General features: G+C 39.7%; 1 protein-coding gene and 1 long non-coding RNA gene across 5 annotated transcripts in view; one reads left to right on the top strand and one right to left on the bottom strand.

Annotated features, from left to right (window-relative positions):
- SUSD1 (sushi domain containing 1) overlaps positions 1-12,963 on the bottom strand; it is a 45,413-nt gene extending 32,450 nt beyond the window's left edge. The window contains exons 1-7 of one of the 4 annotated variants that reach the window (XR_014687265.1): positions 12,739-12,961; positions 10,902-11,033; positions 9,535-9,690; positions 8,712-8,864; positions 7,989-8,165; positions 5,610-5,789; positions 3,405-3,584 (exon numbers count right to left, since the gene is read on the bottom strand). Coding sequence is in view for 3 of the 4 variants with exons in the window: in XM_084504493.1 (XP_084360619.1) it covers positions 3,405-3,584; positions 5,610-5,789; positions 7,989-8,165; positions 8,712-8,864; positions 9,535-9,690; positions 10,902-11,033; positions 12,739-12,835 (1,075 nt within the window). In the remaining variant the exon portion in view is untranslated. Of the gene's footprint in view, positions 1-3,404; positions 3,585-5,609; positions 5,790-7,988; positions 8,166-8,711; positions 8,865-9,534; positions 9,691-10,901; positions 11,034-12,738 lie in introns of all 4 variants that reach the window. The other 3 variants (XM_084504493.1, XM_084504492.1, XM_084504491.1) reach the window with 3 other exon arrangements.
- LOC311427256 lies at positions 8,872-10,419 on the top strand. Its single transcript, XR_014687266.1, has 2 exons — positions 8,872-9,273; positions 9,798-10,419. It is a non-coding gene; the product is annotated as an uncharacterized lncRNA (long non-coding RNA).
- Positions 12,964-18,496: the final 5,533 nt, after the last annotated feature.

The raw sequence follows: 18,496 nt of genomic DNA on the forward strand, positions 1-18,496 counted from the left end.
TGACATCTAGCTAGAGGGGAAAATAGCCATTGAGATTAAGGACAAAGCACAGGAGAAAAAGGGAAACTGTAAGCAAATGAAAAACATCTCTGATTAAAAAGGAGAGTAAGTAGACCCTCTCAGTTGCATGGAAATTATCTTTGTTTTGGGTCTGCAGTTAAGTTACACCTCAGAAGATGGTCCTGCCCTGTTTATTCCAGGTTCAGATTTTGCTTTTGATTTCTCTCAATATGTTTCACAGTATAAAAGTATTCATTTCCTCTTTTGCAACATTTTAAAGTGCACAGTATGGACAATCTCTTGTCCCTTCTCTGAACTGATTCATCAAACTGCTCCTCCTTCTAAGCCTTCAGAAGTCAGAAGAAGCATTTATAAGAAATCTGCAGGTATGTAGCAAGTATCCACCATCCATTAGGATTTTCAGCGTTGGTATACAACATACATTTAATAGGACCTGGCTCAAAAACAACACTTATTCCCTTGATGCTTTTAAGATATTCATTATTATCGTAATATTCAAGTTCCACGTTATTATTTCAACACGATTACCAGAGGTGAAGACATGCAGCTAAACTCTGTTTGTAGATGGAGAGCCACAATACAGAGAAATGAAACAGAAAATTAACCTTCAGTGAAAGAGAGACTGTCAGTATTGCATTGAGTAAAAAGCACTGTGAAAAAGAGCATGCACATACAGTTAAGACACTGAAGAAGCTCCAACATCAGGATCAGATGCAGTGTGTACTTGCCTAGAGAACAGGGGAGGCTCCTATTTGAGTTCCTGGATCACAACATCTTGGGACTGAATCATCTCATCCTCTGTGCATCAGAATCCTACAAACTGCTGTCAGCCCTTACTGCTTATCACTGCTTTGGAAGGCAGCTCACAGCTGATCAGTGAGAAACCTGTGCTGTCAGACTTAGCATCACAGTGACACAGAGGCCACATTTCCCTTATGACTACCAGAAGCTCTCTCGTACTGTGGGAGGTTTGAATACTTCACCAGTAATGTGCATCACCTTCCCACACAGGCCAATCCACTCTTTTTACATACCCAAGTATTTTTCCCACCCATGTACAGCAGTTGCTTCTAGTGCAAGGACGGTATTTCACTTAACACATCCAAGAAGTTTTAGTCAATACATTTCTAAAAATATAGAGAATGGGGTTACTGGAAACATATTTAAATACTGAGAAGCTATTCTTTAAGGCACACTTGTGTTTTCTTTTCTTTGGATAAAAATAATGAAATTGGGTAAACTGTCTTCCTTTCTTAGGCACTATCTTGTCACTACCCACACCAAAAGTTGCTAAACATAGCACCGAATATTAACAACCTCCACAGAAAACAGACAGAGAGAAGGAGTTTTCTGGGATCAGAATAATGAAGAGCAACTAACCCAACATATGTGGTCAAACATTTGCATCAAAGCTCACTAAAAGACAGAAACAACTCCTTTTACACTTGCATGTCAAATAACCCCGTTTCCTCTCCCTGCTTTCTCAAACAGATACCCTTACAGACTTGTTAACAACATACACTGCATTTGCAAGTGAATATTTAGGAGTAAGCATGCCAGATGCATGAACAAGGCACGACTGACCTTTTTTTTTTCAAGCCTTCTCACAGCTACGATCTATCTACCTAACAAGGAAGAACAGAGTGGCAAGGTTTCATTTGATACATTTCCCTTTTACAAAAAATGCAACTGTAAATCTAGTGTTACCTTGTGTAACATTTCCTGCACATACCCAGAGCAACCTCTGCAGGTCGTAGAAATATTACTACCAAGAAAGCTCAGGTTTGACAATTTCTTCTCTGAAAGTCACAAGGTGAAAACGAAGTTTCTTGTTTTAGACTATCTTTTACTCCACTGCTGCATGCTCTCATGCTTTATAGCCAAAGCCCTTCTGTTACACAAGCAGAATCATTATTCTCACAAGAGCATCTTATTTTCACTCTATAAAAAAATTCCCAGATTTACCAAGGAATTTTCTTCTACAAAAATAGGTGAAACCATGCATTCCTACTCTACAGAGGAAATCAGCAATTTTATTTCATTTGGAAGACACTTGTTACTGCTAATGTGTTAAAAAGATAGTAGTTTGAGAAGTTGGAGACTTTTGTATTAATTTTTGTACTAATTTCTTATTTATGATTTTTTTCAAATATGTCTGGACTAGTTAAGCTATTTTATTTTAAAGCACTTCCATTCTACTTGTCCATAGCTATGACCTTTTTTTTGCTGTCTGATCCAACAGCTAGAGCTGGAGTTCACCCTTTGGCCTCTCACAAACCCCCTGCTGAAATCCAGAGTAAACCTGCAAGTGCAGTCTGCAGGTTCAGGCCCTTCAAAGCTTTGCAGTGCTCAGTGCGTTCAGAAAGAAGAGCAACGCAAATAAAGTATGAATCATGACTTCTAACATCAGCAATTCCATTTTTATTAGGGCACTATAAGAAGTGAGAGACCTGTTTGTCTGTGTGCTCATTTTAAGTGATGTTGCATGGTTTACATTTGCAGTGAGTACCCAAGGCATCAAGTAAGGCAAGAGAGGCCACGCTCTGCGTAAAGGTCTGGTCTGTGAGGTGGTAGCAGACAAAGTGGTCAAAGGGACACTTCCAGACCCTCTGGAAAACATATGGCTGCTACAAAACCATGGGAGCATTATCACCTGCAGAAGACAGCAATGCTACTTAAAATCGAGAGATGGACGGTCATCGAGATAGCTCTTTCACACAAAACAATACTGAGGAGCACAGCGGCCACAGCCCAAAACATCTGCTAATTCCCAGCTATTATTAAAATGTCATTACAACCTGTTTTCAAGCCCACAGCATGACAGCACCTCCCTTACAGATCTCCCTTCTCAGGATTTGTTCTTTTGTAGGACAATCCTCCTGGATTGAAATTCTGAGAAGCCAGAGATCCAGGCTGGAAAGGTCCCCAGACAAGCTCCAAACAAATTTTACTCTATGTATCAGGAGAGAAGGAAAGAAAGGAGTTTTCAAGTCCACTGCCCCTACTATAAGATTGAGTACAACTAGTGTATCAGGCCCAGAAGAGAATATTGTTAAATGCCACCTCCTTGACCAATGATGTTCCCCTGTCCTTCAGAGAATGATGTTCTCAGTGCAGGAATCAAATTCCATTTGCATTAGTCCTTTTCTGTTTGAAATAAAAAGCAAGGCAGATACAGCAAGCTCTAACCATGACATCCCTTAGAAATCACTGTATGTTTACCATTCTCTTCCTTGCCTTTTCTGTCTGAAAGTAATATCATGTTCTCTACACTGCAGATTAAAAAGGCATTTCTTGCTTTTCATCTACCCTACCTTCAGAACAGGAATTAGAAACTATTTAAATAGCACACCCCTACAAAAATTTCCTACCGTAATACTTACCTTTGCACACGTAAGTAATATTCTCCCACTCTTGGTCCATTGTGCATTCTGAAAAATTCCTGTCTCCATCAAAATAATATCCTTCTTTACACTGATAGTACACTCTGCTCCACAGACGGGTAGAGTTATCCCAGATCATTTCTGTGTGTGGAATCAGCGAAGGTCTGCCACAGTCTATTTCTGGAACAGAAAAAAAACATTATAACAAAACCTGAAAATGGAAACAAGGATGGCCTGTCAAAGAATTCAAGGAGATGTGGGTAGTCCCAGAAAACACCACCACATTTTTTCACTTCCTAATGACTTCTAGCAGTCAGGTCAGTGTTTCAGAACCTGGCATAAATTTTCATGACTTGAAAATTTATAAAAAGGTGAAGCATTTATCCTTCAAGATTAACAGTAAAATAAAGCATCATCCTGTTTTTGAAATGGAGAACAAGGATCTCTAAGCAAATTTTTAGAAACGGAGCCACCTTCCCACAACACTCCACCACATTATTTGTTTCTTAATTTTTCCAATCATGAGTAACAATAGAGCTGAAAAATGGTACATGGTCCAAGGAGAGACATGGAAGAACAGCATCAAGAGGCTTATATCCCCTTGCCAGTGGATTTAACTTGAGCTTTGGAAAAAAAAAAAAAAAAGAAAAAAAAAAGAGGCTGCTACAGACAAGCAGAAATAGTTCTTCTGGGGGAAAATCTGGCTTGTTCAGACCTCTTGAGAGGTAACTAGAAAGATATAGTAACCTGCTTCAAAATTACTTCATTTACTTGACTGTTTTCAGGGAACTATAAGAATAATAAAAAAAAAGAATATCAAATCAATGGAAGAATATTATTTGGGGTTAAAATTCCCTTTCTAATTAATAAGGAACCTTAAATCCTAGTTCTGCATTGCTTCATTTATGAAAAGTAAACTATGTAAGAATTAAAATCTTATCTTCACTAGAGCTTAAACACAGAACACAAGGCTTTTAAACATCTTCAATCACTGACCTTAAGCGATTCTGAAATTCTACATTAGAAAAAAGGAAAATGAAGTAAAAAATGAAGACTGTAGAGTAAAAGTTAATCATATGTATTGCAGTGTGGAATACATCTACCATAATGACTACGTACCTTTCCATATGTCAATGTGTCTGAATATGTGTATCAGGTTACTAAACATCAGAAAAAAGCTTTAGAATAACTAATTTACATGTGTAGAATGCTTAACATATAGAAGAACAGTATGTGATGAGATACAAAAATGACTGCTCCTTAACTACAGCTCTCTGCCTATAGCTATCCAGTAATCAAGACTGAAAAGCAGAAATGCAGAAGTACGTATATGTGTAACACAGACGACCTTTTATTTGAAGTGGTAACCCTAAACCAGAATATTAAGAAGATTTTAATAGTAGAGAGTGGCTGAAACATCATTAAAAAAAAAAAAAAAAAAAAAAAAAAGACTATATTTAATTGCAATGAACAGAAGACTTGGCCTCATGAGACTGAGCTGATGAGACATTAATTGTCCTGCAAATGGAATGCTGAAGTCGTGTCAGTGTGAAAACTGACTAAAGACTGTACTTAACCCCAGGTCACACAGTCATTAATATTAGCTCAGTAGTAACCATACACTAGAAATTTTGCTGGGTAAAGCACTTTTTTTTTTTTTTTTAATGTTACTTTCTGTTACTTTTCTTTCTTAACAAGGAACTTGTTAGGCTACATTCTTCCAAATTTCAAAAACAGAAGGGATTTATGAGTTATGTCAAGTAACAACAGCACGGTTCAGCAATCTTAGTCAGCAACTGGAAGATGTACTGGAATTTTAAGGAGAGGCTAGCTGCTAATAATGATTCCATTTCTGAGGAGTGGCTTTGACCACAGAATAGATACTAAGCTAGGAAAATAGCAGCAGTTTTGGCTGAATTTTCATCTCATGGAAATCCCAATGTCTAACATGCAAACAATACTGAAAATGTAGCTTTTGTCCTGAGAATGTTAATATTCAAGAATTATTGCAACTTCATTAACAACACAGATTAAAAACTGCTTAAAATATGGCTGTTGCTTTGTGATTGTACTTCATATGCCACAAGACCATATAAACCATACTCCCACAGAAGGTGTCTCTAACTGATGACTGTGTGACTCCTATTTATAGTGATGGCTGAAACAGCATCTATCCTAATTAACACATAGGCAGATTTGATTTACCTTTGCATACCAAATCAGCACCATCCCACCGTCCGTTGGCATTGCAGACTGCAGTCTGATTGCCACTTGCAATAAAATAACCATGAACACAATTGTAAGTAACTTTACTTCCATACGTGGTCTTGCTTGCAGATGCTGGACGTGCATTTAGGATAGAAGGTGGATCCCCACAATCCACACCTATGGAGAAGACATAAGAGGAAAATGAACTGTTCTGTCCAGAAGTAATGATGGCTGCAGTCATGTTTATCAGGTTATTTTGCTGTTATCCATTAATTCTCTTCTCCTGCAGTCACCCAAATCTCCCTCAAGTCCTCTGCGCCACTCCCACTGCAGCTGACAGAACTCCATCTACTCCGGAGCTGCTTCCAAACTGAGTGAGTTCTGTTTGCCCTTCCCCTCAGCATGTCATGCAAGTCTCTGACTCTTCCCTCAACCTGGCTGCTAATACAAAGAGAATGCCTTGGGTTTTTACTACCCTTATGAATCTCCTGCTGTTGCCAACCAGATTACAGGTGGTCTTCTGATTCAACACCATTTGCAGTGAGTCAGAGGGAGGCAGACAAGCAGAAACTCTTTAGGAACTGAAATTTTTAAAAGTGCACGGAGACCAGAGAAATGCAAAGCCATAAAAAGGTTGCAACACATGAGACAGAAGCTTCTTCTTAAAGCAAGAGTCTACATGATGTTCAAAACACACTGCAATTAACAGCTGCTCTGTTCACAAACACAGTAAGTTGGCATTTACAAATGCACAAAACAAGAAGTCAAAAGCAGTACGTTTGCTACCATGCCCATTTTTCTTAAGTAAGCATCTGTCTAAAAGGCTTTCATGTTAGCGTGACAAAACACCATTATTCAACAGTTTAACTATGCCTCTCCACACACAACACAACTTCCCAGAAAACTAACCTTTCACCTCAAATTTTTGTTATTAATATTTGAGGGAAGCTGTGCTCTTAGAAGACACATTTTACATATATTTAAATCAAAAAAGGGGTATGTGCCACTTTCATTGTCTTAATGTGAGGTCAGACACCTTACCAAGTTTGGCCTAGCATCAATGATCAATTTTATCATCACCTAAAATAAACTCCTAAATTAGCATAGGAAGGAGGACAGAAGACAAACTTCTTGATTTTGCTGAACAAGACAGCATTACACCTGGCCAGGAGAAATCTTCAGTTAGCTGTGATAAAGACGCCATCAGAGAAACTGTCAGAGCTTAAGGTGCTGATATAAAGAAAAGAAAAAAAAATCAGGCATGCTGGTTTTACAAAAAGAGAAGTTCTACTTGAAATGCAGGAAAAGAGCTTGCAATACAAAGGGGAAATAGTTTGTCATTTCAGACCCATGGGTTGTTTCCTGGGTTTTGAGGTGTTTTATTTCATTTAACAACTGGAAGTGTGCTCAGAAAGTCCAGCCTGACCTACTGTTTGACTGCAGGAATTCAAAAAATAACGTGATCAGAATACCAATGAAAAATATTTATAAAAAAAAAACCAACACATTATCAATAATTCACAAGAGCTATATTCCACAAGCTTCATTTAGGGACCTTTCGAGACTTTGGGCACTTCCTTTTTGTTTTTTAATTCATTGTCCTTATTTGGGGGAAAATATCATTTCAATTAATTTATTTTCCATGTCAATGCATTTTGTTACTTAGCAGTAAGGGCTACTAATAATTTAATATTAAATCCTTTAACCTTTTCTCTCTCATGAATTTTCTAGTGCTGTTTAATATTTCACTTTTTCCAGACACCCTCCTTTTCCTTATTCATGCACAGTTGCATAAATACTACATTCTGTCCACTCTGAAAAAATAAAGCAAGCAGGGAAGACCTGTAGACCACTCTCTTCTCTAATTGATCATTTTCAGGATGACAATCTTCCTCTCCCCTGTAGAAGCTGTCAGAGAAATCGTGTCTTTGCCTGAAAGGTCACTGACACCTTCCAACTCGGTGGCCTTTCCCACAAATTGCTAGAGCAGTCTAGATGTTTGCTAGGCCTCAGCTCACAGACACAAGAACATGCTGTAAAAATGCAAGGGCCAGTATTGAAAATGTCCTTACAGTAACAAAAAGAGGTGGCATGATTTTACTGTACAATTACTAGAAAACAAACCTGCTCTTGTAAAAGACCTTTGTAAAGAATCCTGACAGAAACAGTAGTTCATTGTTGATGCTGCAAATGGTATATTGACTTTGAAGTACACTCGAATTCAGAATCTACTGAATATGAAAATAGGTTCAATAACCTTCCCCCCCTTTTTTATTTAAACTATCTCTACTGCCTTTCACAAACACACTTTGCCATCCACATACCCCTCTAGCAGAGAATTTATGAAAGATTTAAAACGACAAAAGCTCCTCTCACCTTTACAGCGCAAAGTGGCAGGTTCCCAAGCTTCGTTTGCAGTGCAGTATGAGAGCTTTCCCTCATCGCTGTAAAACCCTTCTTCACATTCATAATGAACCGTACTGCCTGGTACCAAGCTGTAGTTTCCTACAATGTAGCCGTGCTCCATTTCAGGAGGGGAGCCACATCTAATTTCTGCAAAAGATTGGGTTAAGAGCCTTCACAGCACAAAAATCACAACAGACAGCCACTGTAAGAGCATCATACAGCAAGATAAAAAGTGCAGTTTATTCATGCAGGTGGCAAGTATGTAACAGATGGGTAAATTATTATTTTATTATTCCTCTCCCCTAGGCTTGTTTTACTCACTTGACCTTTCTCTCAAGCTATTTATCCTCTCTTCCTTTCCCTTCAAGCAGTGTGATTACACAGGCAAGTGGATTATGCCACATTGCCTCCCTGCTCAGAAACTAACTATGTCACCTTTATGGCACTATTAAACTTCTCTGACGCTGCACCTCTGAATGACTGCCGAGAGTCTGCAGCAATCACATCCCATGGTGACTCTAACATCTCGGTATTACTGGAGAAAGTTGAACACAAGAAGAAGAAAAACATAATCACACGACAGTGGAGAGGGCTTCTGTCCTGCTGCTTAAAAGCACAGTCATGGCAGGTACTACCAGATCAAGTCAGATTCAGTGTTATCTGCTTGCACACACAGCATCTGAGGACTCTCACCTTGGCAGGAATCTTTGTTCCCATCTGGATGAAAGGAGTGTGCTCCACTTTCTAATTTATAACCATCATTGCAATAACACTTGTAGCTTCCTTCAGTATTTACACATCTTGCGTTGTGACCACACAGCCCAGACTCCTCACATTCATCTATATCTAAAAGTTCAGAGAAAAATATATGCACGTCATGCCAGATTTTTAAAAATTAATTACCATAGCACCCAACTTCAAAACAACTACAGCATTCCCTGAAGAGTTCTATGTAACTCCTGTTTGCTCTTCTGGGAAACAAAGGAGCTTATCATGCCTGGTGCTCAAGCATCTGGAAGGAGGAGACTCTCAGAATTTTGTAGCTAGCTGTCTTTTAAATGTTATTTTTGTTTGTTTGTTTGTTTGTTTTTTTACCTGAAAAATAGTTTCAAATACATTTCTTTCAAATACATTTTTCTTTCCAGAAAAATTCAATTGCTGCAAATATCTTAATCACAACAGCCCATGAACTTAACAAGGAGCAGACTAATATCCTGCATTAAACAAGACAAGGACATTCCAGAGGGAAAGATAAGTATCATCTTATTTTCTTAATCCTAGATTCTTTTTCTGGAGATATTATTGACTGAGTGTGACTTTGAAGCAGTAATTTAGAGTAGCAGAACAAAGAATGAACAACTGAACCAATTCATAGCTGTTAGATGTCAAGTAAGTGTTTGCATCACACAGCCGAAAGTACTCTGTCAGGAAGTAAGTTCTAAAATGACAAGAAAGTCTTGTGCAGTAGGAAGTGAAGTTCAGGATTCCTGGTGATCAGGATTCCTTGTGTGTCTACCTGTACAGTTCGTGCCATCGTTGGGAATAAATGTCTTGTTGTTGTTAGAGGCCCGGTATCCATCGAGGCAAACACAGTAAAAACTTCCATGCGTGTTATGACACAGTGTGTGATTTCCACAGATCTTGTTGGCTCCTATCTGGCATTCGTCTTTATCTACAAGCAGATTTAAAACACATCAGAGAGATATTCAGAATTAGAATACCCACCTCATCTCGCCCATCCTTATGCAATCAGACTTCCCCTTGTTGTTTTTCTTTCAGGGTTAATTGTGAGGTGAACACCGCTTGAAAAATGGAGTATTTAGACCAATAGAGGTTGTTGTCCCTGATTGAAACTGTGAATGAAGTTTCGGGACACAGCTCAAATTGACCTAAGGGCTGTTGAAATCAGAAGGACTGCTCTTCTCTCTGCTTCCTTCCAGTGTGCGCTGTCTGCAGCACTTGTGGAACTTGGGCTGACCTTCCTCCACTCACAAAATGGGCAGAGAATTAACGTGGCAAAATAAGCAGCTTAATGAGATAACTGTGCCCAGTGGGTGTCAGTGCTTGTGGAGAAGGGGAAGAGACAGAGTGGAAGGTATCAGAGGTTGAGGACCTTCCCCTCTAAGCAGTGGTAAGATATTACATTCACTCAGACACATTATTTGATGTCAGCCTCTGATTCACACACTGATTTGGCATGTATGAGATAGTACTAAAAGGAGGATATAAATTACAGCCATGGAAAAGTGCTAAACAACACTCATCATGCAAGGTATTTACAATTAAGAAATCTGTGTATATAGGCACACTGTTATTACGAATAGACCTTCAGCTTATAAAGCTAATTTTTATTTGTTCTGTAACCTGAAATAACTGGAAAAAAATCAGTGAAGAATGCTAATTTTAATTGTCAGCTTTATTGTCTAGTTCTCAGTTCACAATGATTGAAACAATGATTGAGAAGAATATTGAAGTGGAACCAACTTTTTTTTTGTTTAGAAGCTTGGATAAAAGATTATTAAATAACCCATTCCAATACACTGCATATTGAAAGCAAATGTTTGATAAAAGCCCACATTTTCTGAGACAAAATGAATTTACAATTCTTCATTATAGACTAGAAACTGAATAATAACTCAAAAGCTGAGTACAAAACAATACTTACATTCAGTACGTGTGAAGTACTGCTCACGGCTGGCCATTAAAAAGAAAAAGAAAACACGTGCACACAAAAAAAACAATCCACACATATTCCATGTTTTGGAATTTCTGTCACGAAATCAGAAATTTCTTATTGTGTTTTGAAGAATTCAGTGATACTGCCCAAGAAAGGACATTTTAAGAATATACAATTTCCTACCATTTTACTAACACACAGCCTACCTTGACAATGGGTTCTTCCATTCCCCACAAATCCATAGTTACAGATACAGACACTTTTTCCTTCAACTTGATGACATGTAGCATGAATGTGGCAAGTCGCGCAAACATCTGGAACTGATCGGTTCACAACTGCTTTAAGAACAAAAATAAACAGTTAAAACAAACAAAAAACCAAAACATAAAGTTGGTCTGCTGTGGGTAAGTGGTACAGAATTTGAAGTGGAGGTAAAATCCTGATCAGAAGACATAGAACAAAATCCTATCTCCTTCTACCTCACTTTCTAACAGGCAGGAAAACCATAGCCATATTATTCAGCCTCACCAAAAACAAACAAACAAACATATATATACATATATAAACAAAATATCTATACTGGACAGTTTTCTCCATCTATTCTTTCACAACAAACCAACCAGCTTTTCATGACAGTTGTTAGCAGAGCTTATGTGACATGTAACGAATAGCTCTATTCATTCCCCTTTTTTGGTTTTCTTTTCTTTTTCCTCGTTTGTTCCATCTTTTTTTTTTTTTTTTTTCCTCTTACTTACACATGGATGTTTGGGCTACCTGTTGGTCTACTTACATCATCCATATGTATATGTTATATAAGCTATTCATAAAAATGATGTTGAGAATGCTGCTAGCACAGCAGTGACTTTATTAAAATCATCTTAGAAATTAATTTATCTTACTAGTAATTTAGCAGCTTATCACACAATACCTAAGTTACATACTTTGATAAGGCTGTAAACATTCATGAAACTAGCATAATATAAGAACATACTCCCCAATTTCTATTCACACTTTTTGTGCATTATGTGAATTTCTGCTTTTTGTTGGTTTTGTTTGTTTGTTTTGTTTTTGCTAAGTTGTTCCCGTTATCTTCAGACGTGCACTCACTTTCCAAGCAACAAACCTCAGAACGGCTGGTTTGAGCGCAAACAGAAAGTCTATATGTATTTATACCTGTTTTACGTTTCTTAAAAGTAACACACGGTGCAGAGGTTGATACCGTCTCAGCACGCTGGTCGCAGCAATAGGGACCTTTTACTTTTCTAAGACAGCCAGGACTGAGACGGATGGTGTGGTTGTTACAAAACACAAATCTCCCAGCGTATGTTACACCTCTGACAAGAAACCGTGTGTTTCTACATAGTTTCCAAATACATAAACATGACTGGAAGGAGAAGGCAGATGAAGCCTCTTAGCTAGCTTTCTTTCTGCCCCAAATTTATCAGAAGGGCAGCTGCCCTGTCCACGTGCGCAGTGTTTTCGTTTCCCAGCTCCTGCAGGCACTTTTCTGTTTGTGCTCCTGGCGAGAACAGAAAACAAAAACCTGTCAGCACCTCAGGGCAGCCAACATCGATTAGGAAAGCCACCCTCAAAAACAGCCACGGCAAGAACTCCCTCGTGGCGCTTCAATCTTCTGATAAGAAATGGGAGTGTCTTCCTCAGATTGCTGCTCCGGGAGATAAAAAAAAAAAAAAAAAAAAAAAAAGCTTTTTTTTTTTTGTTGTTTTTTTTTGGTGTTTCCACCTCCTTACCTCTAAGAGACGAAGCCTCAGCCCCACTCCCCTCCGCAGCCCCCAGGGTCTCTCTGTGGGGCACCACAACCCCCGGGAGCCCTCCTGAGGGCACCGTCCCCGCAGGACCCGAGCCCCAAACCCACAGCACGGCACCTGCTCGACGCCACGGCCCCTCGGAGGGTGCCACCACCCCGGGGACACCGCGGGGACACCACTGCGGGTCCCCAAACCCTCCCCTCCCGTCCCCTCCTCGCCCTTCCCGGCGGCTTCGGCTGCGGGACGGCGGCACAGGGAGCCGGGCCGCACTTACCCCGCCGCCGCCCCGCACAGGGAGCCAGGACCAGCACCAGGAGCAGCGCCAGGACCACCAGCAGCAGCCCCGGGGCTCGGCCGCCCCCCAGGCTCATGTCCCCGCCGCCTCCGAGCCCCTCAGTGCGGCGCGGCCCCGGCGCCTCCGCATCCCCCCCGCCGGCCGCCGCCGCGCTGCCCCTAGCGCCTGCCCCCGGGGCGGCCGACCCTTATCGCCGCCCCCGGCCTTCCCCTCGGGCAGGCCCCTTTCCTCCCTCCCGCCGAAGAGCCCTTGCCCACAAAACTTTTTTTTTTCTTCTTCTTCTTCTTTTTATTATATATATATACATTTATTTATTTTTTCTCTTCGCTGGCACAACCCCTTCCTTCCCCAGGACGCCGCCTCTGCCCCAGGCGGGCGGGTGGCAGCGCTGATAAGGGCTGCGTGGTGGTGGCCAGCCTTCGGGGAAGCGCAGGGAAGGGGTTGTTTATGGCTAGGGGGAATGGGGTGCAACGCCTCGGGATGCTCACAGCTCGCCCCGGCTGCCAGCCCCGCCATGCCCCCGCCTGCCATGGAGCCCCCTTGCGAGCCCCACACAAGGGGGCACAAAATGGCGGCACCGCGCCCTGGGTGATGGCGGCCTGTGGGGAGCGGTGGCTGCAACAGCTCTTGGGGCACCAGCACATCAGGTGCCATAAATTTATTGTGAAGGATACACCTGTACTTGGAATTGAGGAGAGCTTTTCCCCTTGTAGGCCTTCCTCGGCGTACAGCACTGTCCCCAGATGATGTTTGTAATCAACACCAGCCATGCTGCCTGAAGCAGTTTCTGGTGTATGACCAATAATTCTCCTAACGCTCATCACTGCTTGGCACTTCACCAGTGCCAAGGAGAAGATGGGGGGACCCTTACAAAAACAGGTTTAGGCAACATTTATACACTCTAATGAGCTTCCTGAAGGAGTTTCCTCATGCGCTGTGTTGGCTTTGCATTGATGCCACTAAGGCAGTCAGGCCCGCCATCAAGACTGAGTTTAAGTAACATAAACTCATCTTTCACTGCTGCATCTGCTGTGTTACAACAACGGAGACCAAACTGTGCATCTGATTTCAATGGAAATAAAATCCAGTTTCATAAAACTACCAGTTTTATTATTTTGTTTTTATTTATATAAGGTGATCACTTCCTATATCCCCAATTACTGTTCTGTCAGCTTAAGTATGCATACATTTTTAACCAGTTTCTGCTACCCTTAGTTATCTCAACCAGGACACAAAGTGACTTGATTTCCTGGCATTGGCCAAAGGCCTTACAAGTGATCCTGCTTTTAGAACAACATGCTATAGATGCTGGTACCACACATTTCGTAAGCTACTAGAGCTGAAGGCACACATTTGCAGTGGTGGTAAGTAGTTTATCACTATAAGAAGTGATTCGGAGAGGAGATGTTCTGCTCAGTGTATTGGAAACGTTTTGCAAATGACATTTTTTCCTCTCCCTTAGTAGCTGACCAAGATACAAATCCTCTGGCACTTCAGTTTCTACCGTTCCTTTCATAAAGAGTAGTAGCAGCAACCTCTAAGAATTATAAACACTTTACGCAGTAAAGAGGGAAGTATTATATTAACAAAGAGAATAAATTAAAAATATAACATATAAACATTCTCTGAAGAAAGTTACAAGGAAATGTATTGGTTGAAGAAAATACAAGACCTAGACTGGAAAAAAAAACTTGTTTGCTGATTAGTTTAAGACACTTCAGAACAAAATAATCAAGGCTACTTTAATTACATCTATGTTGTTTATATATTTACATTCAAAGCACAATCATAAGAAATAAGGGTCAAAAGGATGTTAGGTCATCTAATCCATTTTTCTGCTCTAACACAAGCTGGACTATATGAAATGATTCTTGACATTCTTGTCTATCCTGATCTTTACCATGACGGTGATGTTGGATTCACAGCATTCACATGCAATCTATTCCAGTACTTTGCTCTGTTTGTAATCCGAAAATGGGAATCCAAGTTTCAATTTAGCCTGTAGTTAAAATGGTAAGTCTCTGTCCTGTCCACAACAGACTCCCAACAGTCTTTTTAATCTGGATCCAGAAGTGAATCAGATACTGAAAAAAATCGCAGATCACATTTGGTCTGTGGTCACCTGCCAAGGTGCTGAGTTACTTTATTTACAAAGACAAAGATTCAGGAGAGTAAGGTAGATCAGTGTCACAATATGCTGATCCATACAGCTTGGGCAAATTTAGCATATTTAGTACAAAAATCTGTCTCATGAAAGTACAGGAGAAGATACATAATTTCTGCTCCAGAGAGCATAAGATTTTTAATCTTTTCCCTGTCAAAGTTAAAAGATCTAGTTTGTAATGTTAATATTTCTCTTGACCCTAACAGCATTACATCTTACTACCCGGCAGGCAACTATACCAGTATTTGCTTCCATTTCTCTTTGTGATAAGAAAACAGTTGTGATGGTCAATGTAATTGAATTCATCCAGAGACACATGGAAGTTTCCCGTGTGGCTTTTTCCTTGCAGCTGTCTAAATGGAGATAATCAAAAATCAAAAAAGGCAAGCAGGATTAAACACCTTCTCAGTTGTCTGTATTTGTTCTGTCTTCTTTTCAGACAGTGAATGTCACTATGTCATTTAAATCACATTCGTTTTGTAAGGATGTTTAGCATAGATTACACTACTTATTCTGACATATAAAGACAAAATATTCGATAGTAATGTCTCTTTCATCAATCAGATTTCAAAAAACATGGCAAACATCTTCAGCCAGACTAAATAAATATAATTCATCCTTGCTAACAGATTACTTAGCTTTTCATAAAGCAGTTGCATTCTCTAACAGCTTGCTTTCTAGCACTTCTTTCCAGCTGGCAAAGAAGAGAGCAATGGTAACTTGACAGGAGTTTTGTTCTGCCTTCCCAGCCTATTTAAAAATGAGTCAGATTAATAACTGTTTTCTGGTTATCCACTTTATTTCCAGAATAGGCAACTGCAGTTGTTGAAATGGAAATAACTGAAAAATTGGCCGTCCCCCTTCAGCTTATAATGGAAATGCTTTAGTAAATATTGCATGGAGGAAAAGCATTGTCCTGTAATGCATTTTGCTACAAAGCAAGTATTACCACTCAAGTTGTTTGCAGTGTATCTGTGTGCACTCTCAGGTGCCATTTAATGCCATTATCTTTGCCATTGTCTCAAGTCCTGATGAATGAAGCCAAGACCAAAAAAAAAAAAAAAAAAACAAAAAAACACAGAAATGGGATCTTTGTGAAAGAATTCAAGTGCAAGATACCTGAATTTGATCAAACCTTATTAAACCTTAATTGTTGAATACTTCTGCAACACTTCCCTGGATGATAGGCCTTGGATGAAATAGACATCAGAGCATGCCACATACATCTCATAGCAAGAGCATGTTAGTGATAAAGCCTGCTGACCGTTGCTGCTAATCAGAAAAGCAGTTTTACAGAGCAAAAGGGCTGCTATCTGTGGGTTTTAGCATAGAAGTTGGAGCCCAAACTGAGCTTTGCCACAAGCTCACTGTGACCTCAGATAAGATAACCCCTTTCTGCCTGTCTTGGCTTCTCCCTCCCGCCTCCTCTGTGAAACTGGGAAAATATTCCTACAGGGGTGTCCCCAGGGTTAATATCCTAAAAGTAGGTCTGGGGTAGCAGAATGTAAGCTATTCTGACAGAAGCTTTGATGTTACTACAGTCTGCCCCAGTTTTTAACCTATAAGGACAGATAGAAAGACTTAGGCTCAATCAGTTTATGTGGAAGCACACTAGTGTTGCTGGGTCTAGGAAAATCATGCAAGAAGGCTGCTGACATGACACTGCTGCTGATTGTTCCACGTGGTTGTATGCGAGTTGTGTCATTTTGACAGCTATGCTGACTGAAGGTTAATAGTTAGGAGGAGAGATGGAGAGCCAAAAAGTAAAAGTAAAGAACAGAGTACCGTGCAAAACGGCACTCCCTTCGTGTGTCGTTTCAAAATTAAAAAACACGGTTGTGATTTCTAGAGTTCCAGATAGATGTACAGACATCTTTTCCTTTCTGATCCTGGAATACCAGGTAATACTGGAAGAGAAAGAACGGAGCAATGATCTTAGTGCTCCTTTTGCCACGTTTCCTGAGTTCACCCAGAAGAGTTTTGCTTTGTTATGCAGCTGTGCAAAACTTGGTAACAACTTCTAGTTATGGCAGCAATTCATGGTAATTTCTTTGACGGGTACAGGAAGAAAACCAAGACCCTTTCATCATAAGTACTATCCTTCTCTCTTAGCATTAGCTTTGCTGCATTTAAAGGCAAGATCAGTGTGTAAGTGCTACAGTCGTTAGATGGGGTATATGACAACTTACCAAACTATGTTATCCATGAAAAGACATGCATATGGGATTTTTGATTATGAGAAAGGAAGACAAATATTGATGAAATCCTACAAACCAAACAGTTCTCTTCAGGTATCTAAGGATTCCTTTCCTACAGCTGCTTCTTTCCCAACAGACCAACTATATTTTGTCACCAGGTAGTTTATTTGCATCAACACTTTGTACAATGGAAGAAAGAGGGAGGAATCTGATAACCAAAGCTTTCATAGTAAATACCTTGGCCTTTGCTCTCAGAGTTGTTTCATAAGCAATTCAGCTTTCAGATACTCCTTATCCATTGTAAAGAAACCTTTGTTATCGCAATTAGAAAGCACCTCAAAGTCACTGTATTTTTAGACTCTGGCAACACAAAGTCAACAGGATGACTTGGAGCCTCAGATTCATAATATTATGGATTCTTTTTTGGCATACAAAGAGAGAGCGCTTTTGTTTGGTTAAAACAACAACATGAGCTCTGCTCTTTGGTCTTTCAAAATTCAATTAGGTATAACTCTATTATTTCTACATTTACTGGCAGTCAGAAGAGAAAGAGACCCTGGGTGAGGACATTCATGTGTTGTCATAAATTGTAATAAAGATATAAAATTGACGTTTCTAGGGAAAGAAAAGGTCACCTAGTCTTTTTTTGATATTAATTGCAAAACTGAGATCCTTGTTTCAAATACTTTATGATATTCCCACAAGACTCTTCAAGTCTATCAGCAATGCAGCTATCCAGAAATTGGCAATAAGATACCATTTATCACAATATTAAAGGCTGAATTCTATCTAGTAGTGAACATTTGTTATTGGACCACAAAAATACGATAGCTAAATGAGAAAATCATTGATCTTTATTGAGATTTTGCCTACTACCTGCTTCTTCCCACCAGGAAAAGTACGTATTAATCAGTATTACCTAAATAAAAGCTAGTGAACAGAGATATGCTTAAAGAGGATGGAAAGGTCTGTATGGAAGCAGAAGAAAGTATTTTGGAGATAGGTGTTATCAGTCTAAATGGCCCTAAAAGTTTTGAAGAGAAGACAAACACAACGACACTGGTCAGTTATTTTTTACAGACCTGAGATTATGGAGATTATTGTACATCACTGCTGATAAATTTGTGTCAAAATACATTTTAATGTACTGCTTATAAAATTACCAAAACATAAGCATTTAATACAAGTATTTGTTGGCTTTCATAGTGGTTTTTTTAAAGCATTGCCTAGGATTAAAATATGAAGATAGTACCAAAATTAAACCATTCTTTAATTGTTCCTGGCACAATCTCAAAAATTAGGCTAGTAAGTGTCACAGTAGACGGCATAATAGCTAGGAAAACCATAAAATGTATTTGAACCTCATACCTTTATA

Source organism: Aythya ferina (genome assembly GCF_964211825.1).
Source record: "Aythya ferina genome assembly, chromosome: Z".
NCBI lineage: Eukaryota > Metazoa > Chordata > Aves > Anseriformes > Anatidae > Aythya > Aythya ferina.